Raw genomic sequence first — 21,360 nt, 5'->3', positions numbered from 1 at the left:
AGCAAAACAAATCTTAGAACAATGCATTAAAATTGTTTAATGCATATAAGAAACATGCATATTACGCATTTAAAACTGGTCAGTTCTGAAGCTAACCCTAGGATGAAATTGTCTGTTTTATGTTATATTAATTGAAAGCAGCACCGAGGAGATAAAACTGGAGCTAAGTCAGTTGGAAACATAAAAAAATGATCACAATGTGTATTTTTATCATTTAAACTCACTGTCAGTTTGCATTTGTTTAAATATCTTTATTGTCAGCAGTGCACAAAAATTATTTACACCCACTGGTCACTTTTATTAGGAAACATCTCAGTTTGGCATATATCAGCATGGTAATGCTAAGTAGCATAAAAAACACATACACGTCTTTGTAAAAAGCATTTCAACAGCTTACTTTTACACTCAAATGCGTCATTAGGTATGCCTGCTTAATTACTTGTTAACACAAATAATGAATCAGCCAATCCCAAACTAGGAACTCGATGCATTCAGGCGACTAGACATGGTGAAGACGGCTTGCTCGAGTTCAAACTGAGCATCAGAATGAGGAAGAAACTGTTCCTGGGGAGAAAACTGGATAGTGAACGTAGACAGAGTTGGAGATTTTTCCCTCAGGGTGAGCGCGGAGTGACTGATGAGTGTTTTTATGGAGGAAATCTTACTCAACTGTCTGTAAGGACCAAAATCTCTGGAGTTCCTGACACTTTGCTGAATCAGTACCATAAAGAATTATGGTGACTCTGATGCCAAAAGGATGCATAACTCTGGATCTAACAATGACACTGGTGATTATGTAGGTCTGTATGAACAAAAGAGTGGTTTAATTCTCTGGTTTCAGAAGAATACATTTTATTTTGTGAATACTTTTTATTACTTAATCATATAGCTTAACTGGAACAATAACAGATTGTGCACACACTACAACTGAATTTAGTATTTTGTGCTGTTTTAGTAAATGTACAAATATAGATGACTAAAGAAGGGAACATTTGATTTAAATTACTTTCAAAATAAAATATATTTGAATACATATACTCTCCTATTACATAAGCATTTTAAAAATATACAAACATTTTACTTACTCCTTGCAAGTGATGATAAGAAGTGTTATTCATCTTCACATAAATCAAGATGTGTTGGTACACTGAGAAATGAAGGAGGTGATGTGAATAGAAGTTGCTTTTTGAAAGAAAAAAAAATCTAGATTTGCTTTCCACTTGTCTGTATATTTTTTATTGACATTTATTATTTATTATGAATGCTGTAGTCCTAAAAGCTTAAGTGCTTAAATATAGATTGATGAATATATATTACCTGAGAAGCATGTATTATATTGCAAGTTACAACCTCCCTAAATTTTAATTTACATAATTTAAGAAGTATCATTTAAAAATCACATTTATGAACTTTAAAATGAGATCATTTACTTGGTATACAATTTCTTTGATCACTTCATTGTACTTGCCTAAAAGCGTAAACGTGTAATTATATACAGCTAGTTAATGTCCCTTATGAGCAACCGTACACCGAACGCGTCGTCGCTCGATCCCGCTTTTTCGGACCGCAGAGAACTGTGGCACACCTTTCCTCCAATCGCTGGCCGCATTTGAACAAACCCACCAATAAAATAGAGGTTTTTGCAGCCGTATGCGGAACTTCCGGTTGCCTGTATAAACCGACTGAGGCCTCTCCATGCGGTTTTGATCCGGTGGATTTCAGCGCTAACCTCGTACAGGTATTAGCTCCATATAGAGCTTAATTATTACAGTTCCTAGTGTTTACAAGGTTAGTGTATGGTTAAACGTTCACGTTTTAATTGTATGTATTTAGATTTTGTCAGCAGGAAGCCCGTGTTAAATTGAAATCGTTGTTAGCTTAACCCGGCCGTTGACGCTAGAGCGCTGTAGCTTAGCATTTTAGCTTAGCTTCTCCAACGCCTGGTCAATTCTGCTGTTTTTCTTTAAATTTAGCTCCTGTGTTTACCTCTAAATTTAACTTCAAGTAATAAACGTCTTATATGTAGAGCATGGTAGCAGAAGTCCATTTTAAACTGTACAACACGCTAAGTTAGCAATGGTTATGCAACACAATAGATTTTCATTGTGGTTAGCATTCAGAAGCTAACAGTTAAAACGACGCGCTGTCTGACCCATTTGTGTGTTTTTCTTTTCTTTCTCGCATGCAGATTTCGTTCGAAGTACGCTTTTTGCGCAAACTCCAACAACTACTGCTGTTGGTTGTAAAAACCTCAAGCAGAATCAGCTAGTAAACGTCGACTTTATACCAGTATGTTTTGAATAGCGTGCCGGGCTAAGACAATACAAATGGTTTCTCATTCAAGGTCTGCTTTGCATTGAGCGTGGGCGAATTCGGGATCTTTTACGGAACCACAACACATATTAAACGACGTACTTTATAATGAAAACTTCCATAAGTAATGTTTTGTTTGTGTTTACCAGTAAAACACATAATCACGTATAATGGCTGAGAATGACGTTGACAACGAGCTGCTCGATTATGAGGAGGATGATGAGCCACAAGGAGCCCCGGAGAGCGCAACCCCAGCGGGGAAGAAGGAGGTGAAGGGGTCTTACGTTTCCATCCACAGCTCCGGCTTCAGGGACTTCCTCCTGAAGCCGGAGCTCCTCCGGGCCATCATAGACTGTGGTTTCGAGCATCCGTCTGAAGGTAAAGGTCACGCAATTGTAAAAAGACATTTCATGTTTTTTTTTATTATTATTATTATTATTATTATAAAATACTGCAGTGGCAAAATGAAGTCAAACTTCCTCCAGCTATTTTAGTTATTCAGACTTATTTTTATTTAATTTTTTCCATTTTTGCTTGATTCTTTTATAAAATTTTGATATGACTGAATCCGAGTGGAGAATAGGGTTTAAATATTAGAATACATACCCAGGATGATTTTTATACTTAGAACTTGTCAAAGTATAAAGACATTTTGTTAAAATGCAGTTAGAAATGCCACTTCCACTGTGTAAAGTTTCTACAGTAAGATGCTAGTTTCTGACTAACCAGAGTTTTTCCGGCAGTAATAACATAGACATTTTATCTTTTCTTTCCACCCTCCACCTGATTCTATAATCTCATTTAATAACCATCAGACACCTTTTCTAAACAACCATATTTATATCAGACATATGATTATAGGACATTTCCCTTGTTATTGCTGCTGAATTGGATTAGAGCTGCTGATGCATGCTCCTGCAGAATGGAGTGATAACTGCCTACCCTGAACAAATCTTAAAACATGGTGGTGGCAGCATCATGCTGTTTTTATTGTTTGTTATTATTATTATGGGCAGATAAATGTCATTCTGCATTAATAACATGAATTAAACCTTGGAAGTGGTTATTAAACTTGTATTATTAAAAAAAGTAATTACTAAGAGTTGATTTCTCTTATTTTTGGAGATTTATTTCTTCCTTGCTGCTTCAGTGAGGGGAAAAAGGCAGATCTAGTGACTCATACATTTTACAGCTGGACAGTATAGTAGAAATTACACACCCTAGTATTTTATAGATGTGGAATTTCTGGCTAGGCTTGTTTGTTTGCACCTGCTTTATCATTCAAGGAAAATATTTTTCAATGGATATGCTGCTGAAGTATTTTTTCTTTTGATTCTTGATTATTATTATTATTATTATTATTTTTAAGTATCTTTTTAATGTTTCTGTTTTCAGTCCAGCATGAGTGCATCCCTCAGGCCATCCTCGGCATGGACATCCTGTGCCAAGCCAAGTCTGGTATGGGCAAGACGGCCGTGTTTGTCCTGGCCACGTTGCAACAGATTGAGCCCGTCGACGGACAGGTGGGTCGCTTAGCAGACCGCAGCGGTTTGGGTCGGATTTGGCAAACTGTAAAGAACTCATTTTAGTTTTGGGCCACACAAAGATCATAGATGTCGTCAGAGGGCCGTTTGTGGAAGAAAAAATATGTATGAAACCGATGCTGGCTGCAAAACATGAATACTTCTTAACGTTAAATGATATTGATCATCTTTTCATGTTGGCTAAAATTTGCAGTATACAAATAAACTCTGCCTTGATTTGATTGATAAAAAGTTATTGAATCACACAACCGTTTATTGCTGAAGGATTGATCGCGATCTTCCAATATTAAGACAATTGAGGCAGATTTACTTGTGCTCTCCTATAATAGACATAATTATGTCCATGATCATTTAAAACAAACTCAGTAATATTCATTTGCATGATTTGTTTTTCTCTTTCTACCGAAAACTGGGTGATAAAAATCTTCAGTCTGGTGTTTTAGTCTCAACAGCTGTTTAGAGACTCCATAAATCCTTTTGTTTGTTGTTTTGTGTATTTATTTATTTTTTATATTTAGTGTCTTCCAGTGCTTTTGTTAAATGTTCATTAGATTTTAAAGTTTAATGATTTTTTTTACAATGTATTCTTGCAATATTATACCATTACCATAATATTACTTGGAAATGGTCTCAAAACAACAATATTATCGTTTATCGCAATAACGTCTGACAATTTATCGTGACAGGACCGTATATAGATGTAATCCGATTAATCAATTGTCAGAATAATCGATCGATTAATTGATGACTTAAATTTTAAATGAGTCTTTTTCTTAGTCAAAAATGGATGTTTCCATCTGTTTGGGGAAATAACTGGTTCGTCTTCCACGGCGCCTCACTCCCTCCAGGTCTCTGTGTTAGTCATGTGCCACACACGAGAGCTGGCCTTCCAGATCAGCAAAGAGTACGAGCGCTTCTCCAAGTACATGCCCAGCGTGAAGTGCGCCGTGTTCTTCGGCGGCCTGGCCATCAAGAAGGACGAGGACACCCTGAAGAAGAACTGCCCTCACATCGTGGTCGGGACCCCCGGGCGGACCCTGGCTCTGATCCGCAACAAGACCCTGAGTCTGAAGAACGTTAAGCATTTCGTCCTGGACGAGTGCGACAAGATGCTGGAGGCGCTCGGTACGTCTTCCCACTTGTCGCCGGCTGTTTGAAGCTAAAGGCGAGTGCGTTTATGGTTTTCTTTCCTTTTCTTCCCCCCCGCAGACATGAGGCGTGACGTGCAGGACATCTTCAGGATCACCCCTCATGAGAAGCAGGTCATGATGTTCAGCGCCACACTGAGTAAGGAGATCCGGCCAGTCTGCCGCAAATTCATGCAGGACGTAAGAAAAACTCCTAACTTTTTCACATTCTGTCAAGTTTGGGGTATTTGGGGAACTTCAGCCTGTCACAATAAGCATTTTATCCATTAATCGCATGATAAATTAAAATGAGCGCTGTAAGTTTTATTCAGATATAAGGAAAGCAAAATACAAATAAAAAGGAGTAAATTCACTAGAGGCTGCCGTTTGTATCATGTTTCATTTTCATCCATGTTTCCCCTGCAGCCGATGGAGGTGTTTGTGGACGACGAGACCAAACTTACGCTGCACGGACTGCAGCAGTACTACTGTAAACTGAAGGACAGCGAGAAAAACCGCAAGCTCTTTGACCTGCTGGACGTCTTGGAGTTCAACCAGGTAAATCTACGGGCCAGACACTTTCTGACACGTCGTCGTCATGGAGCTCCTCAAGTTAAACAGCAAAAACACTAAAGGATGGAGGAATGGTTTAAGGTTTTTTTTTTTTTTGTCACTTGTTTCAGAAACTTAAACTCCTATTTAGTATAGATTTGTTACAGAAAGCAAACATATTTAAAACCTTCTGTTCTATTGCAGATAATGAAAACCCCTAATTCAGGATATCAGAGAAGTATATTGATGATCTCAGTCTGGATTAGTAGGATGCGGTCAGACGTCCTTCACATCCTCCACAAGGAGGTTATGTGACAAAAGGTCTTTGCTACAAAAGCTGGTTATTCAGAGTGCTGTATATTATTTATCTTAAGCAACATTGTAATTTTCTGAGACTGAATTTTGGGTTTTCATTATGTTAGCCATAACGGCTTAAAATATTTCACTCTGTCATAAATCTATACAATTCCGAGTTTCATTTTCAGAAATGAGCGACACAGAAAATTGATCTGTTTCACAGATATTCAAATTTCCCCTTTAAACCTACCCACATTTGTAGCCTGGTGTCGTGCCGCTAAGTTCCTACGCTTTGCCTCTAGGTGGTGATCTTTGTCAAGTCTGTGCAGCGCTGCATCGCTCTGTCTCAGCTGCTGGTGGAGCAGAACTTCCCTGCCATCGCCATCCACAGAGCAATGGTTCAGGAGGAAAGGTGAGACCCCGAGAAAGCTCATCGCTCTGCTCACACACCGATAAACACACAAGCCTGGACCAGCTAAATGTGTTCATGGCAGCAGAAGGCATCTTGCACTAAAGCTGAAACGAGCAATTCAACTAGTTTAGTAATCGATTAATCATTAACTGGAGAATATAAACCAAAGAAATGGCCACCTGCTGGAGGAACAACACAGTAGGAGTGTTTATGAAGCCAGCACTGTACAAAGAACAGATATTTTGTATTTAAAATGGGGAAAAAAATCATCTCTGTCTATAAATGTGGTTCACACAGAACTCCTCAGTTATTTTAGCAACGCTTAGTTCAAATTCTGTAAAATAAATACCGGTTTTATGTTTGATATGATACCTTTTGTTATGCAATTATTAATCCAAAAGTAGACACGAAATACTGTTGTTGCCATTTTATTTTCTTATTCGAAAAAGTAATTGAATAATTTTTTTTACATACATTTCAAATGCTGTTTAAAAAAAAAGGTGCAAATGGTTAAATGAAAAATTTGCAAAATGTGTCCATTTTTTTTACCCGACAAATGGATAAAATAATCAACACAATAATTGTTATTTGCAGCCCTAAGCAGGACGTTAACACTTTTGTTGCTGCTCTCCTCCCAGACTCTCTCGCTACCAGCAGTTCAAGGACTTCCAGAGACGGATCTTGGTGGCGACCAACCTATTTGGCCGAGGGATGGACATCGAGAGGGTGAACATCGTCTTCAACTACGACATGCCCGAAGACTCAGACACCTATTTGCACAGGGTGAGAAACCAGCCTTCCTTCCTTCCTTCCCCTTCCTTCTTTCCTTCCTTCCTCTTCTCTCTCTCGGCTATTTCAAAACATTCCAAGACTTTCTTTTCAGTTTGGATATTTGGGAGCGTACTTAAGGTGTTCTACTGGATTTTGGATTTAACGATTAGGTTGCCCGTGCCGGTCGGTTCGGAACCAAAGGCCTGGCCATAACCTTCGTGTCAGATGAAACTGACGCCAAGATTCTGAACGACGTGCAGGACCGCTTTGAAGTCAACGTGGCTGAGCTGCCGGATGAGATCGACATCTCCTCTTACAGTAAGTTCTCACCACAACTCAGCCTAAAGGTGTTTATTGCATTTTAGAAGTCTGCGGATGTCTGATGCATCTCTCCTTTGCCCAGTCGAGCAGTCCAGATGAGCCCCCACCCCTCCAGACCAACAGAAGTCTCCTCTTCGTGGATCCAGTCTTTTTATTTGGAAGTAGATGTACTTCGTTGTTGATTTGAAAGCTCTGCACGTTTGTTCACAAAAACCTTTATTTTTATTGTCAGTTTATGGGACAGGGGGGTTTGATTTTAATTTCTTTTATGGTTTCTTTTATTTTTTTTGTTTTGCCTCAATTAAAACTTTTTATAAAATGCCATTTTTATTGTTGTGCTCTCTCATTAAGACTGTTGTCTGCATTGTTTTATTGCGCTGTTGAGGTAAACCTTAATAGACTTGAGGAGTAACTTGGAGCTGTCTTGCTTTTTTTTATTTTATTTTTTTTATTTTGCTTTTCCCGAAGCCTAGATTTGTATTGTAGGGTTTTATATCTTCAATGCTAAAGGTCAGCGGTCTTTAGATTTGAGTAAACCGACTGATTTGGCTCATGTGGCAGCTCTTTCCACGACTTTCTAATGGAATGCCTTCTATATATTAAGTCAACAAGTAGAATCCTAGTGGTGAAATGGCAGATTTTGGCTAAGTTTAGGCAGTGTACCCCCTCAAAACGCTGATTCTCACTATGTATGTCGTAGTACTTTGGTGTGTAAACATAAAAATAAATTGGAACAAACAAATGAGAAAAGTGGCTGCTTGAAACTGACTTATAAACCATACTAGCAGCTGGGAATGATCTTGGCAACACGTAGAGTGATGGTGTAGCAGAATTGATATGAAAATGTAAAACAGTTTTTAATTTCTTTAGTACAAAAATTCCTACTGCTGCTACAATATTTCAGCAGATTGAGTTATAGTTGGCACATTGCTACATAAAGGAACCCACTAAATTTAGGTGCTGTAGTTAAAACAGGAGATCCTTTTTACCCACAACCAACAGCATCTACAACTACCACTAGAATCTTTGATACGAGTAACAATTTATTTTATAGTGAATGTTTTGAATTGAACAGCTTTTTTTCTGTAGATTTTAAAGGGGCAGTATTTGTTTTCCAGCCACATATAATTTTACAGCACAATTGAGTAACTTCAGTAAGTTGCCTTCAGTTATATAAAAAGAAATGCCGTACATATCAAATATAACTGAAGACATTGGTCCTGTCTGAGGCTGAAGCTTGGAAACGGTGCTACGTCCACCGAGGCGTTCAGCACACCTGAATGGTTGCCATGGGAGATTAAAGGATTTCTCAAGAATGTACGGAAGATTCAAGGCGACACTGCGTATGTTTTTGATGAGGGAATGACAACATGGCGTAGGGCTCAAAAAAGTCAATTTTACTTGATATTACCTTTTTACAGAAGTTACCTTATTAAAAGATAATGGTATTTGTAGTTTTCACATTATGAGTTAAAATACTTCTAAACAGTTAAATCTGTATTTTAGGGGAAAAAAGACATTTTGGCCAACACTACAGAACAATAGCTAAGCTAGGTAGTTTAGCTATTATCAATATAGTTTATTTACCTTGACACCCATAACTAAAGTCTCGCTTGCTCACAACATGGAAATAGAAGACCACTTTTCTTACATTTTACAGAAATTAAAACTCCTATTTTGTTTATTCTTTTTAATGAGTTTGACACCTTTTTTTAATGTTGATGCTGGTACACCAACCAAAATAGCGTGTGAACGGAATACTGGGATTATGGGCCGTATCATGCTGTAGCTAGTATTTAACTTAAAATTACAGCTCAGAAAATGTTCAAAAGAAACTAGAATTTTACATGGAGTGAAATATTTCATGCCTTTGGGTTGTGAATTTGGGTGATTTTGGTTAAGGATAATAAAAAGCCAAGAGTTCATACCTCAAAAAGTATTAAGAAACATGGTGGGGAAAAATATTGGAAACACCTGCCAAGGTTTCTTGAGCCTCTAAAAGGATTCTGAGTCAGGACACAGTTATGAGAAAGAGTGCTACAGCCAAGCATATTCATAGAAAGTTAAGTGGAAGGAAAAAGTGTGGTAGAAAAAAAGGTACACCCACAACAGGGATAACTGCAGCCTTGACCAAATTGTCAAGAGGAAATGAATTATATTGCTTCAATGGCTAACGGCTGCGTTTTTATTTAAAACTTCAACACAGTAAGGGTAAGAGTTTCTTTATTTGTAAAAAAAAATTTTTAAAAGTTATCACTTCAAAACCAATCTTTGGGTAAACCCTCCTTCCACAATATAAAAAACAGTATTGCTTTAGACATTTTTTGAAATGCTCTCAAATTGGTATGGTATTCTCATCAGGAACCTGAACCCAGGTTCAGAGTTCAGTGTTTAAACTACACATGAACTAACTCAACAGAATAAGGGGCCCTTATACAGCAGGTAGAACTACAAAGTTACAAATTCATCTGTACATAGCTGCTCTACAGTGTCTCTTGGAACTAGTCAAAATGACAAAACCACAGCATCTACATGGGCAGATAGCAAGGATAAAAATAAAAACTACAACACCTGCAGTGGTACAAGATAATGACTTGGACATGTCTGCCTTGTATTCACACTTGACACTGAGACATTGTATAAAAGTCGACATAAGGTGCACAAACTAATCCAAGCAATAGTTAAGGGTGATGCTTTTGTTTCCCAGTTGTATATAAATCAAAGAATATACAGTGCCCACCTAGAATCAGTCTCTCTTTGAGAGTCCTTACAGTTCCAGGGTTTTGCACCCAACGGAAAACTTATTTCTGACTCGACTGCGAAGTCAGCAGTTTGAGGAAACAGACACCTCTTTAACATGAAAAGACACGGCTTCTTGTTTTGTTTCAGTCACATTGCGTGCTGCTCAATTACAGGCCAGATTAGGCAGTAGCGCGGTTCCACAAATTGCATGTTTACCTCATCACACACGCAGCTTTTAGATTTTATTTTTATAGCAAAAACCAGAGAGGGGCTGATTTTCCCCTGAAAGATTGTAATTTGCATAGAATTAGGTGGTCGACTGCTCGACGCCAGAATCCCAGGCTTGTTCTTCTGGTGCTTGCTAAATGTCTCAGTTTCTTGTGAAGGCAAAGGCAGGAGATGAGTCCAGCTGTATAAACAACCTTTGACATATTTCCTCGGAGTGTACAAATACTAAACCCATCAGGTTTAGCTTGTCTTTTTTTTTTTTTTTTTTTTTTGCTTTTCTCCCCCTGGCATTCTTGGTCATCGGTCTTCGGATGCTGGTCTCTGACCGTCATGGACCAGTCTGCCTCTCCTGCTTGTGACTGACAGCTGTCCGTGGATTTCAGCCACAGAGAGGCTCCAAGAAAAAATCTCTTATCCCAGTGGCATGCCAAAGTTTCAACATGTCTGTCTCTTGAATAAATATCAAGGAATAAATACCATTGCGAGACAAACCGCAACCTTTTGCAATTGCCATTAAAGTCTTGTCAAGTCATCCACTAAAGTCCTTGTTTCAGATTTCCTTTCATATCAACCATGAAACCAGTTTTCTATAAGTTAGCAACACCTAGAGTAGCAAGAAATGATGGCCATCCTTAAGAGTTTGTCTCCACGCTTGCTCCTTTCTCCTTGGCTGAAGTGCCACAGTTCATGGAACATTCCGAGAAAGGCAGAACATTCTCCTCCAGAAAAAACATCTCCTCATCTGTGATCATTGCCTGCATCTATTCAATAGCTACACTAGGAACAGCTGCTCTATAAAAAGTATCACTAATGGGTGGCAATTTACGCTGTTATGGAGGAATGCAGGCAAGGCGGGGGCAACAACAACTAGTCCTTGAATTTGTGAACGTCTCCGTAGAGCCAGAGTTGTGGGGGCATCGCCGCGTCGTTCAGATGGTTGCACTCATCGCTGCACTTGCAGGACTGGATGAACATGACGGATCTGCTGAAAAGGTCCCCGTCAGGGCAGGCGAAGGTCACGGTGGCTGTGCGCGTGCGACGAGGGGAGCAGCAGCGGCCGTCCCTGCACACCCCGCAGTAGTTGGGTCTGTACAAGCGAGTGCTCCTGCAGCCGGCGTAGGACAAGCGATGCGGCTCTGGGGCCTTGTGTGTACGCGAGCACTTCCTTCCTTTCTGTGGATTGGGAAAGAGGAGTAAGTTAGATACCTTTCAAAGACTGAGATTCTATGTCCATGAAATGAGTTATTTGATATTCAGTGAAGCACAATTCTCCAGACACTGGTACACATTAGAACTATTTTTTTTGTTGCAAAGAATAAACCTTATGCCAGTGGGAATAAAGTAACTACTGAACACAAGCAAGAAAGGCCAGGATGGATATAAAGATATAAACATGACTGTGGCAGTCCAATGCAACACCATCCTTAAAGAAATGTTAGCATCAAAGCAGTGCTTGGCAATAACTCAGAAACTAGCCAAAGTCATTCAGTAATGACTTTAATATCAAAGCAAAAGTTACAGTATATGGACAGAACTTAATTAGAACTAGTCTGGTCATACCAACCACTCAAAACCTTTTTACACTAAGAGTCATTTGGCTAACCAGAAGCCTAAAGCCTGGTAGATTACCAGAATGCTAACTTCCTACTGATCCAAAGCCACTTTAGGATGCATTTATACTAGCGCTGTATAATCTGCTTTAATCAAACTCTTGTTCATTTGCTTAGAAAGTTCGGTTTGTTTGTGGAGGTGTGAATGTGCAATCGACCAAAAAGATTTATTAAAATGAATTCTAGGACAGTTTGAATGCATATGTGGATGCCAAGCGGAGGGCATTGTGGGTAAATATAACCAAAACAAACAGTTGTGTCTAGAGCTAGAGGGATAAGTGGTGTTTTACTAAAGACAAAAGAGAAATCCTACACCTGATGAAATCTGACACTTTACATTTGGCAAAGGAGGAAGTTGTGCTCATGTCTTCTTCTGTGATTTTGTGTTGCTTCCTTTAGTAGTTCTTGGTGCAGCGCCACCACAGGCAAGGGAGTAAACAGGGATTTGGTTTGTTTGTTTGACACACTGCAATGTGAAAGAGAACAGTAGCACCTGAAAATGTAGTAAATGTTGCAATTTTGGTCCCCAATCAAATCGAGTCTACTGGACTGTCAGGTATGAAAACTCCTTTAATTGTGGCATTGGTCTAGTTTTTGTTGTGAAATGTGATAATCTTGACAGATTGGATTATTTTAAGAGTCCTACCGAAGGAACCTATCTTTTATTGTTAGCATTTACACCAAAAAGAAGGAGATAATTCATATTTGTGTGGAGTTACGTCACTCTTTAGTCATCACTGCAGACATGAAAAACAAGGTGAAGGCAGTTAACTGCAGAGATGTGCAAAAACAAAATCAAGGTCAGAACAACAGATTATTGCCAAGAGAGATTAGCATGCCAGCGATGGTTAAGGGTCGACACTGGTACACATTAACTCCCACGGCAGCTCGACAAAAGCCTGGAGGGTTCGGTGAAAACAGGTGCGCAGCAGCCCTTCAGGCTCAGAAGTGGGTTGTTGCCGGAGATGGAATGGTCCGGATAGCGCCGTGTACAAAGCGCGAGAGAGCAACACAGTGGGCGAAACTGCAAGCTCCAAATTACAAGGGCAGCTGTCAGTCAGCTCCAGAGATCAAGAGATTTCACAACGTTCAACAGATGCAGTTGATATGCATGTGTTTTAGAACAAAGAAGTTCTAAAGTTTATATCTTTATAAACCAGTCCATCTTAATTAAAATGGACAACAAAATCAAGTGAAATGACTGATGAAAATAAAGTCCAAGGAATCTTTTGTATGGTCTCTCTGTGTGGAGTGATTTTATTCAGGACACTCCTGTTTCCTTGCACCACCTGAAATCAATTTGTCCCTGTAAAATACCCCTAGATTTGGCATGTGCATGTTGCATGTGCTGTATGTCACTGTGTTGCTCTGTGATAGACTATTAAAGTATCCTCCTCTCACTAAGTCTCTTGAACAATGGAAAGATGTGGGAAAAGAGAAAATATCTAGACCATGGGTTTTATACCTCAGGCCTATATGAAATGCTCTTCTGTTGAATTTTAAAGGTAATGAATAGTACATGGGCAATAAAACTAACACCAACAACCCCATAAGAGCAGCTGTGTCTTTAATCTAGACATAACCTTTGATGACTTTTAAGAGGAGACTCCAAATACATTCCTCACCTTCACAGGGATAGACATAGAGCTGCAGGGCCGAATGTTGCATAAGCGTGTCTCCTTGACCAGATTACACCGGACATTGTCGTTGGTAACGCGAGAGGAAACCCCCATCCCACAGGTCCGGGAACACTGTGACCAGGAGGTGGTCTGAACCACACACTGACCTCTCGTCTTACTCCAGACTAGAAAAAATGGAAGAGAAGACAAGTGAATACAATTGAACAATGGGTACGCTGACATTTTGACACAGAACGGTGGGATCAGCAACAAATTATAGTGGGACGAAAGTGGCCATCAAGAGAAGTAGGGGAAAGTAGAAATTCATGGTTGAAAGGTACAGTAGCCTTATTCATGGAACAGGCAACACTGACACATACAGAGAGGGGAGAGCTGCGTGACAGAGGTATGTGCTGTGTGAGAGGGGAGAGCACCTCTGGTGTGCAAGGGGCCAGTGGAAAACAACCCTCACATAAACACTAACACACCAGCACAGACGAAGCGTTAAAGGCCCTCACTGACGCAGTCTGTGCGTCAAGAGGCAAAAATGGCTAAAAACATAAACATGATGCAGGACTGAGTATTGGAAGCAGACGCCACTCCAGGGTGATGGTGTGATGCAATGTCTTACCCGTCAGGTCCTTATTTCCATGTGGTTTGTCCCATTTGCGGCGCACTTCCAAGAGTTCATTGCCCAAGATGCCTTTCTCCTTTTTGGGTTTGTAAGGATACAGCTTCCGGTAAGGTTTTGCATAAGGCTTGGAGAATGGATAGATCGGGTAGGGGATAAAGGGATACGGTAGGCGAGCAGGAGGTGGGGGTCGGCGGTGAACCGGGGGCACAACAGTGGTTCCCTTATGGCAGTCGATGCTGAGGCAGCACTGGCCTGGCACCTTCACTAGCTTGGGGGCCGGACAGGAAGGAGAAGCCAGAGGCACATGGCTGGGGCAAAGGGACATGCAGCCTACGGCTCCGTCAATGCAGGTACACTGGTGCTTGCACCCTGCATGGAAGTTTTCGCCATTTTGATAAATTCGGCCATTGTATTCGCAGGAGCGACCATCTGCTTTTGCTGAAAAGAGACAAGAAGACAGATAAGCTTGTAAATTGACATTCATATTAAGTTATTCACCAGCTCTTATATTACTCTAGCAGCTCTGCCTCTGTTTCATCCTTCTGTCATCCTGAACGGGATTGAGCATGCACCTCCAGAGGTTGATAAGACGATGTTGCCTTTTAAACAATGTGAATTTGTGGCAGAGAAGTCTATGGTGAAAGGTTGATGACATTAACTGATGTCTAAGTATGGATGAAAGTATGTTGGAAGGGATCAAATAGCCCAGGCAAGTCTGATTTTCAACCGGTATGTTTTGGCTAAATTTGGAAGGGACCTATAAGTCCTAATTTTAACATTTTATATACTCAAAAAATGGCTTGGTTGACCTGAATAGACATAAAACACATACCTTTGGACATCTACTGTTAAGAGGGTATGGACAATGGATTGATACTTGTTACAATCTTTTATCTTTTAAGGACAGGCCTGTCCGATATGTCATACCAGAGTTGCAATGCTCAGTTAGAAAACTCGCTCTGATTTGCTGATGAAGGGAATCTGTAACAGGCAAACCAAGTAAAAAAACCAAGCAAATTTTCATCACTGAGGAGCATTTGTACTGCCGCCTATTTTAACACAGGAGAGTTATGTCCTGTTCAAGAAATCATTGGACTTTCCAGCCTGTGATTAGACAGAGCCTTTTCCTCTTTTGAAGAGGCACTTTCTGCAACATCAAGAGCCAAAGCAGGGAGGGTGTTTTGCCACAGCTGTTTCTCGACATTGGTTTGAATAAACTTCTGACCGGGATGAAACACCTTGTATGCAGTCCTGCCCTTTCTCTCCTATGTCATAGCACAACACTTTTATTCAGTACTTTCAGATAACCACAGTTTCCCTAAAAGAGCAAGAAACTGCAGTTTATGATTTTATCAGTTGTGTTTTCATAGAACAATACAGGTTTTGTTCTATGATCCCCCACATTTAGACCCATCCATCATCCAATCAGCTCAGTCCATTAGCATCCCTTTTGCTGCTTAAAACTGCAACTTTCTGACTGCTGTGTTTCTTGGCCTTCCTTTTTCAGACTTTTATTTGTAAAAGAGAAAAAAAAAGTCTTGAAAACCACATGTCCTTTTTCTTTCAGTTTACAATTATGCACTACTTTCACATAAAATCCCAATAAATGTCAAAATGCACTGAGGTTTGCGGTTGTGCCATGAGAAAATGTAAAATAGTTGAAAGGAGTCTGAATGTAGGCACATGAGAAGCAGATTGAAAGATGCTGTTTCCAAATTTATGAAGCGAGCCCTATTCTTAGACCAGAAAGCTGTTTAGGCTTGTTTATAATGTCCTGGCATGTAACCTCCCTCAGTGGGACTCCCCATACACACCTCAGATAGAATAACCCCCCAACCCCCAGTAAACACCCATACATAAATACCAGTGTGTGCGTGCTTGTTTGTGTGTTTCATGGGGGTGTTTGTGTACACACTGAAGTACTTATATAAATCCCAGAGTTGGCAAGGTTTCAGTCGCAGCTCATGAAGGCCCTCTGTTTTTTTGAAACGTGGCACAGTCTTCAAACCTCAAGACCCTATCAAAGAGAGACCCCAGCCCGCCTGGCTCGAGAGTCAGATTTTCCTCCCTGAAGTTACACATTGCCTCAGTCAACCCCTACTTATGTCAAAATCTAGGCCCAAAAAAAGCTTCCCAAACGCCTTCCTGCCGCCTCGGTGGTACACGTACGTACCCCTGCAGATGCCGTGGGTGCGACCCACATCGTTGCCGTAGTTGCACTCCAGTCCTTTATGGTGGTCGCACGGCTGTCCCTCGTGGCAGTCTTGGTTGAGTTGCGCTGCGCACACCTTGCAGCAGCCGCAACCGTCGGGGACCGAACTGATCCCAGGGGGGCAGGACGGGGGCACCGCGGGGCACTCGCACACTACCGGACAGTCAGCAGTCACCTGCAAGAGGGAGGAACGCATTTCATTTTACGCATAGTGATGGACCAACGAGACCACAGGAGAAAAAGGCTTGACTCATGTTACTCAGATCACAGAAATTCCTGAGAGTGTGTGTGGCTTAAACACGGGCATGAATAGTCAGCACTGTCGCGAGTCCCACAGGGGTATCTGTAACCCTCTGTCGCTTTCCGCTTGGCATTCAGCCAGCCTACGGGGATGAAAGGGATGATCTCCGACTCCCACCCCTCCACCTCACCGCTCCTTCATTTTGTTTTGTTTCCAAACCTCACTGTGTACATGCACAGGAAAAAAACAACAACACATGCACAAGCCACACAAACAACTTCCAGTTAGTGTTGCAGTTCCAGGGGAGGCTGTCAGTCGAGGGATTTTCACACAGGGCAGACAACTTTTAGTGAGTATTGCACACTGATTTTAGTGTAAAATTGTCGCAAAAATGTTCCAAGGTAATAAACATAAATAGTCCTGTTGTACAGCAACAGGACTTTAACTTCAGGTTTATTTTTTTATCTCTGCTGGTAATACTGTCGGATAGTATTACTCTAGTATAATTGCAGACATACAGTAGGACTGAAGCCAGTGTGCAAATCATTTTACTTATTTATTTATTTATTTATTTATTTATTTATTTATTTATTTATTTATTTATTTATTTTTTTTTTTATTTTTTTTTCAAATTGTATGAACCTTCACACATATCCAGAGCCGACTTCACATAAAAACAAACTAAACCTGCTTAGGGCCTTCGAACCAGCAGGGGGCCCCCAAGAGTTCTGGAATTTTTATCACAAGGTTTTCTACTCATACTTTCCTCGCATCTTCTTCTTTTTAAACTCTTTTCAAACTGTACATTTCTAAGATTTATATTTTAAAGAAAATATCTAAACTATTTGACAGACCCATAGTTTTAAACACATTTAAGAAAATCTTCATGATGCAGCAGTACTGGTGCAGGGTGGTACTTTCACAGGTGTATGCAGACAGATTATAAACACCAAATGTTATATGGAGAAAACGCTGACTAGAAAGAATTATTCCATCATTTTGTTTTGGCGCCCCTTCTAGTGGCGCCCATATGCATACCCACTTTTTGTGCCTGAGTATCAGTTGTGTTTACAATTATAATTTAAGGCAACAAATAAAGTCATTGCAGTTGCATTTTTTGCATAGTGTAACTCAAATTTCCTAAATTAAACTTACTCCCTTCTTCCCGACTCAACTAATTTTATTGAAATGTTGAACAGGAGACACAACAGCAAAACTAAATAAATACTCATCTCTGCAGCACTCATACTTTTGAAATGCCCAAAATTTTCATATACTGTTGATTTAATAAATAATCGGAAGTCTGATTACCATACATTAAACTGACTTTGTTAAATTGACTTTGCACAAATGATAAGATGATTTTAATGTTGCTTTGGTGACAAGCTGTTGGTGGGCTAATTGTAAATTGTCCCACAAAAATCAAAGCCGTAGCTTACTTGGAAACAGGCTGGCAGTAATTTGCCACCATGTATATTGCTTTTTAGCTAATTTTAACAGTTGCAGTTCCACTATAGCAAACAGATTTTTCTTGAGAGATCGCTGGATACTGTATCAATTAAAAACAAATGTCCATTATTGTTTTTCTTCTCATTACAATCTAATGCACCATTTTAGTTACCTGTGGTTTGGTTCTGCTGCTGTTTATATGGGAGTTCAACAGTTGCTTTTCAGAGCCACTAAGTTCACAAAAATCTTAGTAGGCAGGAACGGATGACGAAATTTATATCCCACACCTTCAAGGTGGTGCGGGACTGTGAGGTATGAATTAGGCCCGAGGCTCTAACAAAGTTTGGGCTGGCCCTGCACAGACACCATGACAAATAAAGCTTTGCTGCAAGCAGCAACATCGTGGAATACTTTAAAGTTTTATTAGGTCATTCAAAATGAGATGGTTAAAAAAAAAAAGAAAACACACAACTGAAAAAGGTGGTTATACTACAAAAACACTGAATCTTACTAACTAGTTTTTAGTCAAATTTCTTGTACAAACATGGGGAAAATGTCCTGTTACAAGTTAAATAATCCGCTAGTGGAACTAGTAGTTTTTCATCAAAGTTAATGAATTATTAACTCCAAACAAGCTGCTGTTTCTTGCTGAAAAGCTTGTGAGTTTTGTCTTATTGCAAGTGTACTAAGATGTTTGCAACAGAAACTAGACCAGATACACTTAATGAGATTTTGTGGTTTTGATAAGGCTGATCTGATGAGCTGTACTGACTTTCTCCTGTCTGTGTTAAGGTTCAATTTGGAGCTAAAAACCCGCTCAAACTTAGATTTTGACTGGCATAGAAAAGTTGTTCATGCATCTCCAGAATTTTGCAGCGTTATGGTGATGCAAAAGTAAATAAACCATATATTTTACGAAATATTTTTAGATTTTTTTTGTGTGTGTGTTTGTTTGCCGTAACGAGCTGAACGAGCCACCTGGAAGCTGAGGCAGGAGACAGCAGCTTTCATTACTGAAGACAAATCCTCAGCACCGAGGGTCTCCACCAAGCAAAACAACAACAGAAATAAAGACAAAAAACAATCTACAACTACTCACCACCGCGACTATCGCCACTCCCAACGCGGCAAACAGCAACTGTATCCCCATGCTGTCAGTCAGGTGATGCTCATAGACGACAAGTTGATCTTAAAAACACTTTACGTCACAAAGATTTAATCCCACATCCAGCTTCTGCCCGCATCGATAATATCCAAATTCCAGACTCATCCTCAGGTATCCTCCATCACTTGAGAGTTTTGATGTCTTTTCACGTTCTGAGTCTTGTTTTTATATCGTCCCCGTGCTTCCCTGGGTAACCACGCCCACTCGGTTCCTTTAACCAATCAGCACGCGGCAGTTCTCCTTAAAAGGTAAAAGGAGCGGAGCCCGCGAAGGCTTCGGCTCCGAAAGCTGGGTGTTTTTTCGGGGGTGTGGGCGTGGCCAGCCATGAATGCAGTCATTCATAAAAACTCGGAATTACTACATTCCAAAGCAGGCCTCGGCTTTGGGGCGTCCGTTTATTTATGTGCGAGCGAGAATAATATTTTTGATGCTTTAAAGTCCTTTTTTTTTTTTTTTTCTTTCCAAAGAAAGTGTTTCTGTAAGCCTTTTCCAAAGAAAAAAAAAAAAGCAGCAGGCTGCTGCTGCTTTGTGAAAAGTAAAATAAATATGCTCAGCTGCCACATTACTGCTGGAGGGGACGGCGGGGTGGGCGGGGGGTATGAAAAACAGAGAGGAATTTCCCCTCAGTCCACTTTATAAAAATGCTTCTAGACACGAGTGAAACGTGGAAAACAAAAACACGAAAGGCAGACAGAGTGTTCCCAGGAGGGAAAAAATTTCCATGATTTTAGCATAGAGATGTTGAGAATGATTATAATAATAATATCCAGAGACCGTTTTTGGCTGCGCCAGGCTTCACACACAAAAAAAGTCTATCTATGAGACGAATTTTCACCAAAAAAACACGCTGCACCTAACCTATGGTTAAAGCATTGGCACACTCTGAAACTGTGTGGGAGCATTTAAAGGGACAGCTCTACATTTTTAAAGTTTAATTAAAATGTCATAAGCTGCTATTATCGAATCTATGATGGATCATCTCTTTGTATAATTTAGTATGAATCTTGAATAAACTGACCAAACTATCCTAAAACAACTTTCAAAAATATTTTCTTAACTTTTTTAAATTCAATTAAAAGCAACTGGATGATAGACAAGAAAAGCATTACAAGCTTTGAACACATCATCATCATTTCGTGAATCTGAAGGAAAATTATGCTTTTTTTCACAAATAAAATCTGAAACGGGTGGATTGCATTTGTATTCGACCCACCCACGTCAATACTTTGTAGAAGAATCGCGACTACAGCTGTAAGCCTTTTGGGATGTGCCTCTACGAGGTTTCCTCATCAACAAACCTTTAGCCCCCCTGTCTTTTTGCAAAATGGCTCACCAGCCTGGTCACGAAATCCCACTTTAGAGATTCTAAACCGCCCCTTTAAAGTACATCCTCAGCCATTAGGGTGATCCCTTCATCCCTGCTATAAGTACAAAGATTGCATGATCTGACATCTTTCAGTAAAAAGGAATTTGAGGTGTGTTAAACTGATGTTTATCCAAATTGGGAAACCAAACTGAGGGATGTCTGCTGTCGTTTGTGCTGCCGCCAGGGAGTTTTACTATCCTCCGTGAGCCTTTAAAAACGACCCTGCAAACCAACAAATCAGTCATGTGGGACCACATGTTCATATTGCACACATGCCAGAAGTAGTTTGACCAGTCTGCAATCTGATGGGTTAATACATGAGGTTCAACAACCAACTACAGAATGATTCAGTCTTTTGTAGTGAGTTTTGTACAGGAGATAACACAAATTTTAGATACAGTAAATTCCAGGCTCTTATATGTTAGGATATGATAGAATAGATTCTAAAGTAATTGAAATATGACCTCATGTTTACAAAAACAGACAACAGATTCCATCATTTCATGATTTACTAAACAACACTACAAGTAATTAAAACAAGATACTCACGTCTTGTGCCTCCAAGACAATCCCGGATTACCCCCCAAATCTCCCATTGGTCACTATCATGACTGCAAAAATTATGCTGATAAACTATGTTTGGGTTTTTCCAAACATGGTGCTAGAAATTATAGCCAAACATGTCTACTTTGTTTTATTTGTGCATAAAAATGTGTTCCAGAAGTCTTGTAGGTTGTTTAGAGGTGACTTTGCAAAC

The 21,360-nt window shown here is 40.0% G+C and overlaps 2 protein-coding genes across 3 annotated transcripts; one reads left to right on the top strand and one right to left on the bottom strand.

The window, feature by feature from the left end:
* Nucleotides 1–1,629: 1,629 nt before the first annotated feature.
* On the top strand, nt 1,630–8,082 carry ddx39ab (DEAD (Asp-Glu-Ala-Asp) box polypeptide 39Ab). Its single transcript, XM_007576435.2, has 10 exons — nt 1,630–1,738; nt 2,463–2,691; nt 3,709–3,836; nt 4,706–4,982; nt 5,067–5,185; nt 5,411–5,542; nt 6,136–6,245; nt 6,884–7,028; nt 7,187–7,334; nt 7,420–8,082. Exons 2-10 carry the CDS (start codon nt 2,484–2,486, stop codon nt 7,434–7,436), a joined length of 1,284 nt encoding a protein of 427 aa, XP_007576497.1. The 5' UTR covers nt 1,630–1,738; nt 2,463–2,483; the 3' UTR covers nt 7,437–8,082.
* Nucleotides 5,037–19,641, bottom strand: LOC103154946 (protein CYR61). Of its 2 annotated transcripts, XR_001659321.1 has the most exons (6): nt 19,172–19,641; nt 16,344–16,557; nt 14,168–14,608; nt 13,543–13,721; nt 10,634–11,480; nt 5,037–5,047 (listed from the first exon to the last, which is right to left on the bottom strand). XR_001659321.1 is itself a non-coding variant. In XM_007576434.2 (5 exons), exons 1-5 carry the CDS (start codon nt 19,220–19,222, stop codon nt 11,175–11,177), a joined length of 1,191 nt encoding a protein of 396 aa, XP_007576496.1. In that variant the 5' UTR covers nt 19,223–19,641; the 3' UTR covers nt 9,918–11,174. The 2 variants fall into 2 exon arrangements, 1 of the variants encoding a protein (XP_007576496.1); XM_007576434.2 differs by lacking the exon at nt 5,037–5,047 and having other exon boundaries at nt 9,918–11,480.
* Nucleotides 19,642–21,360: the final 1,719 nt, after the last annotated feature.

The sequence above is a fragment of the Poecilia formosa genome, unplaced genomic scaffold (genome assembly GCF_000485575.1).
Source record: "Poecilia formosa unplaced genomic scaffold, Poecilia_formosa-5.1.2 Scaffold407, whole genome shotgun sequence".
Lineage (NCBI taxonomy): Eukaryota > Metazoa > Chordata > Actinopteri > Cyprinodontiformes > Poeciliidae > Poecilia > Poecilia formosa.
This window is presented reverse-complemented; position numbering and strand designations above follow the sequence as displayed.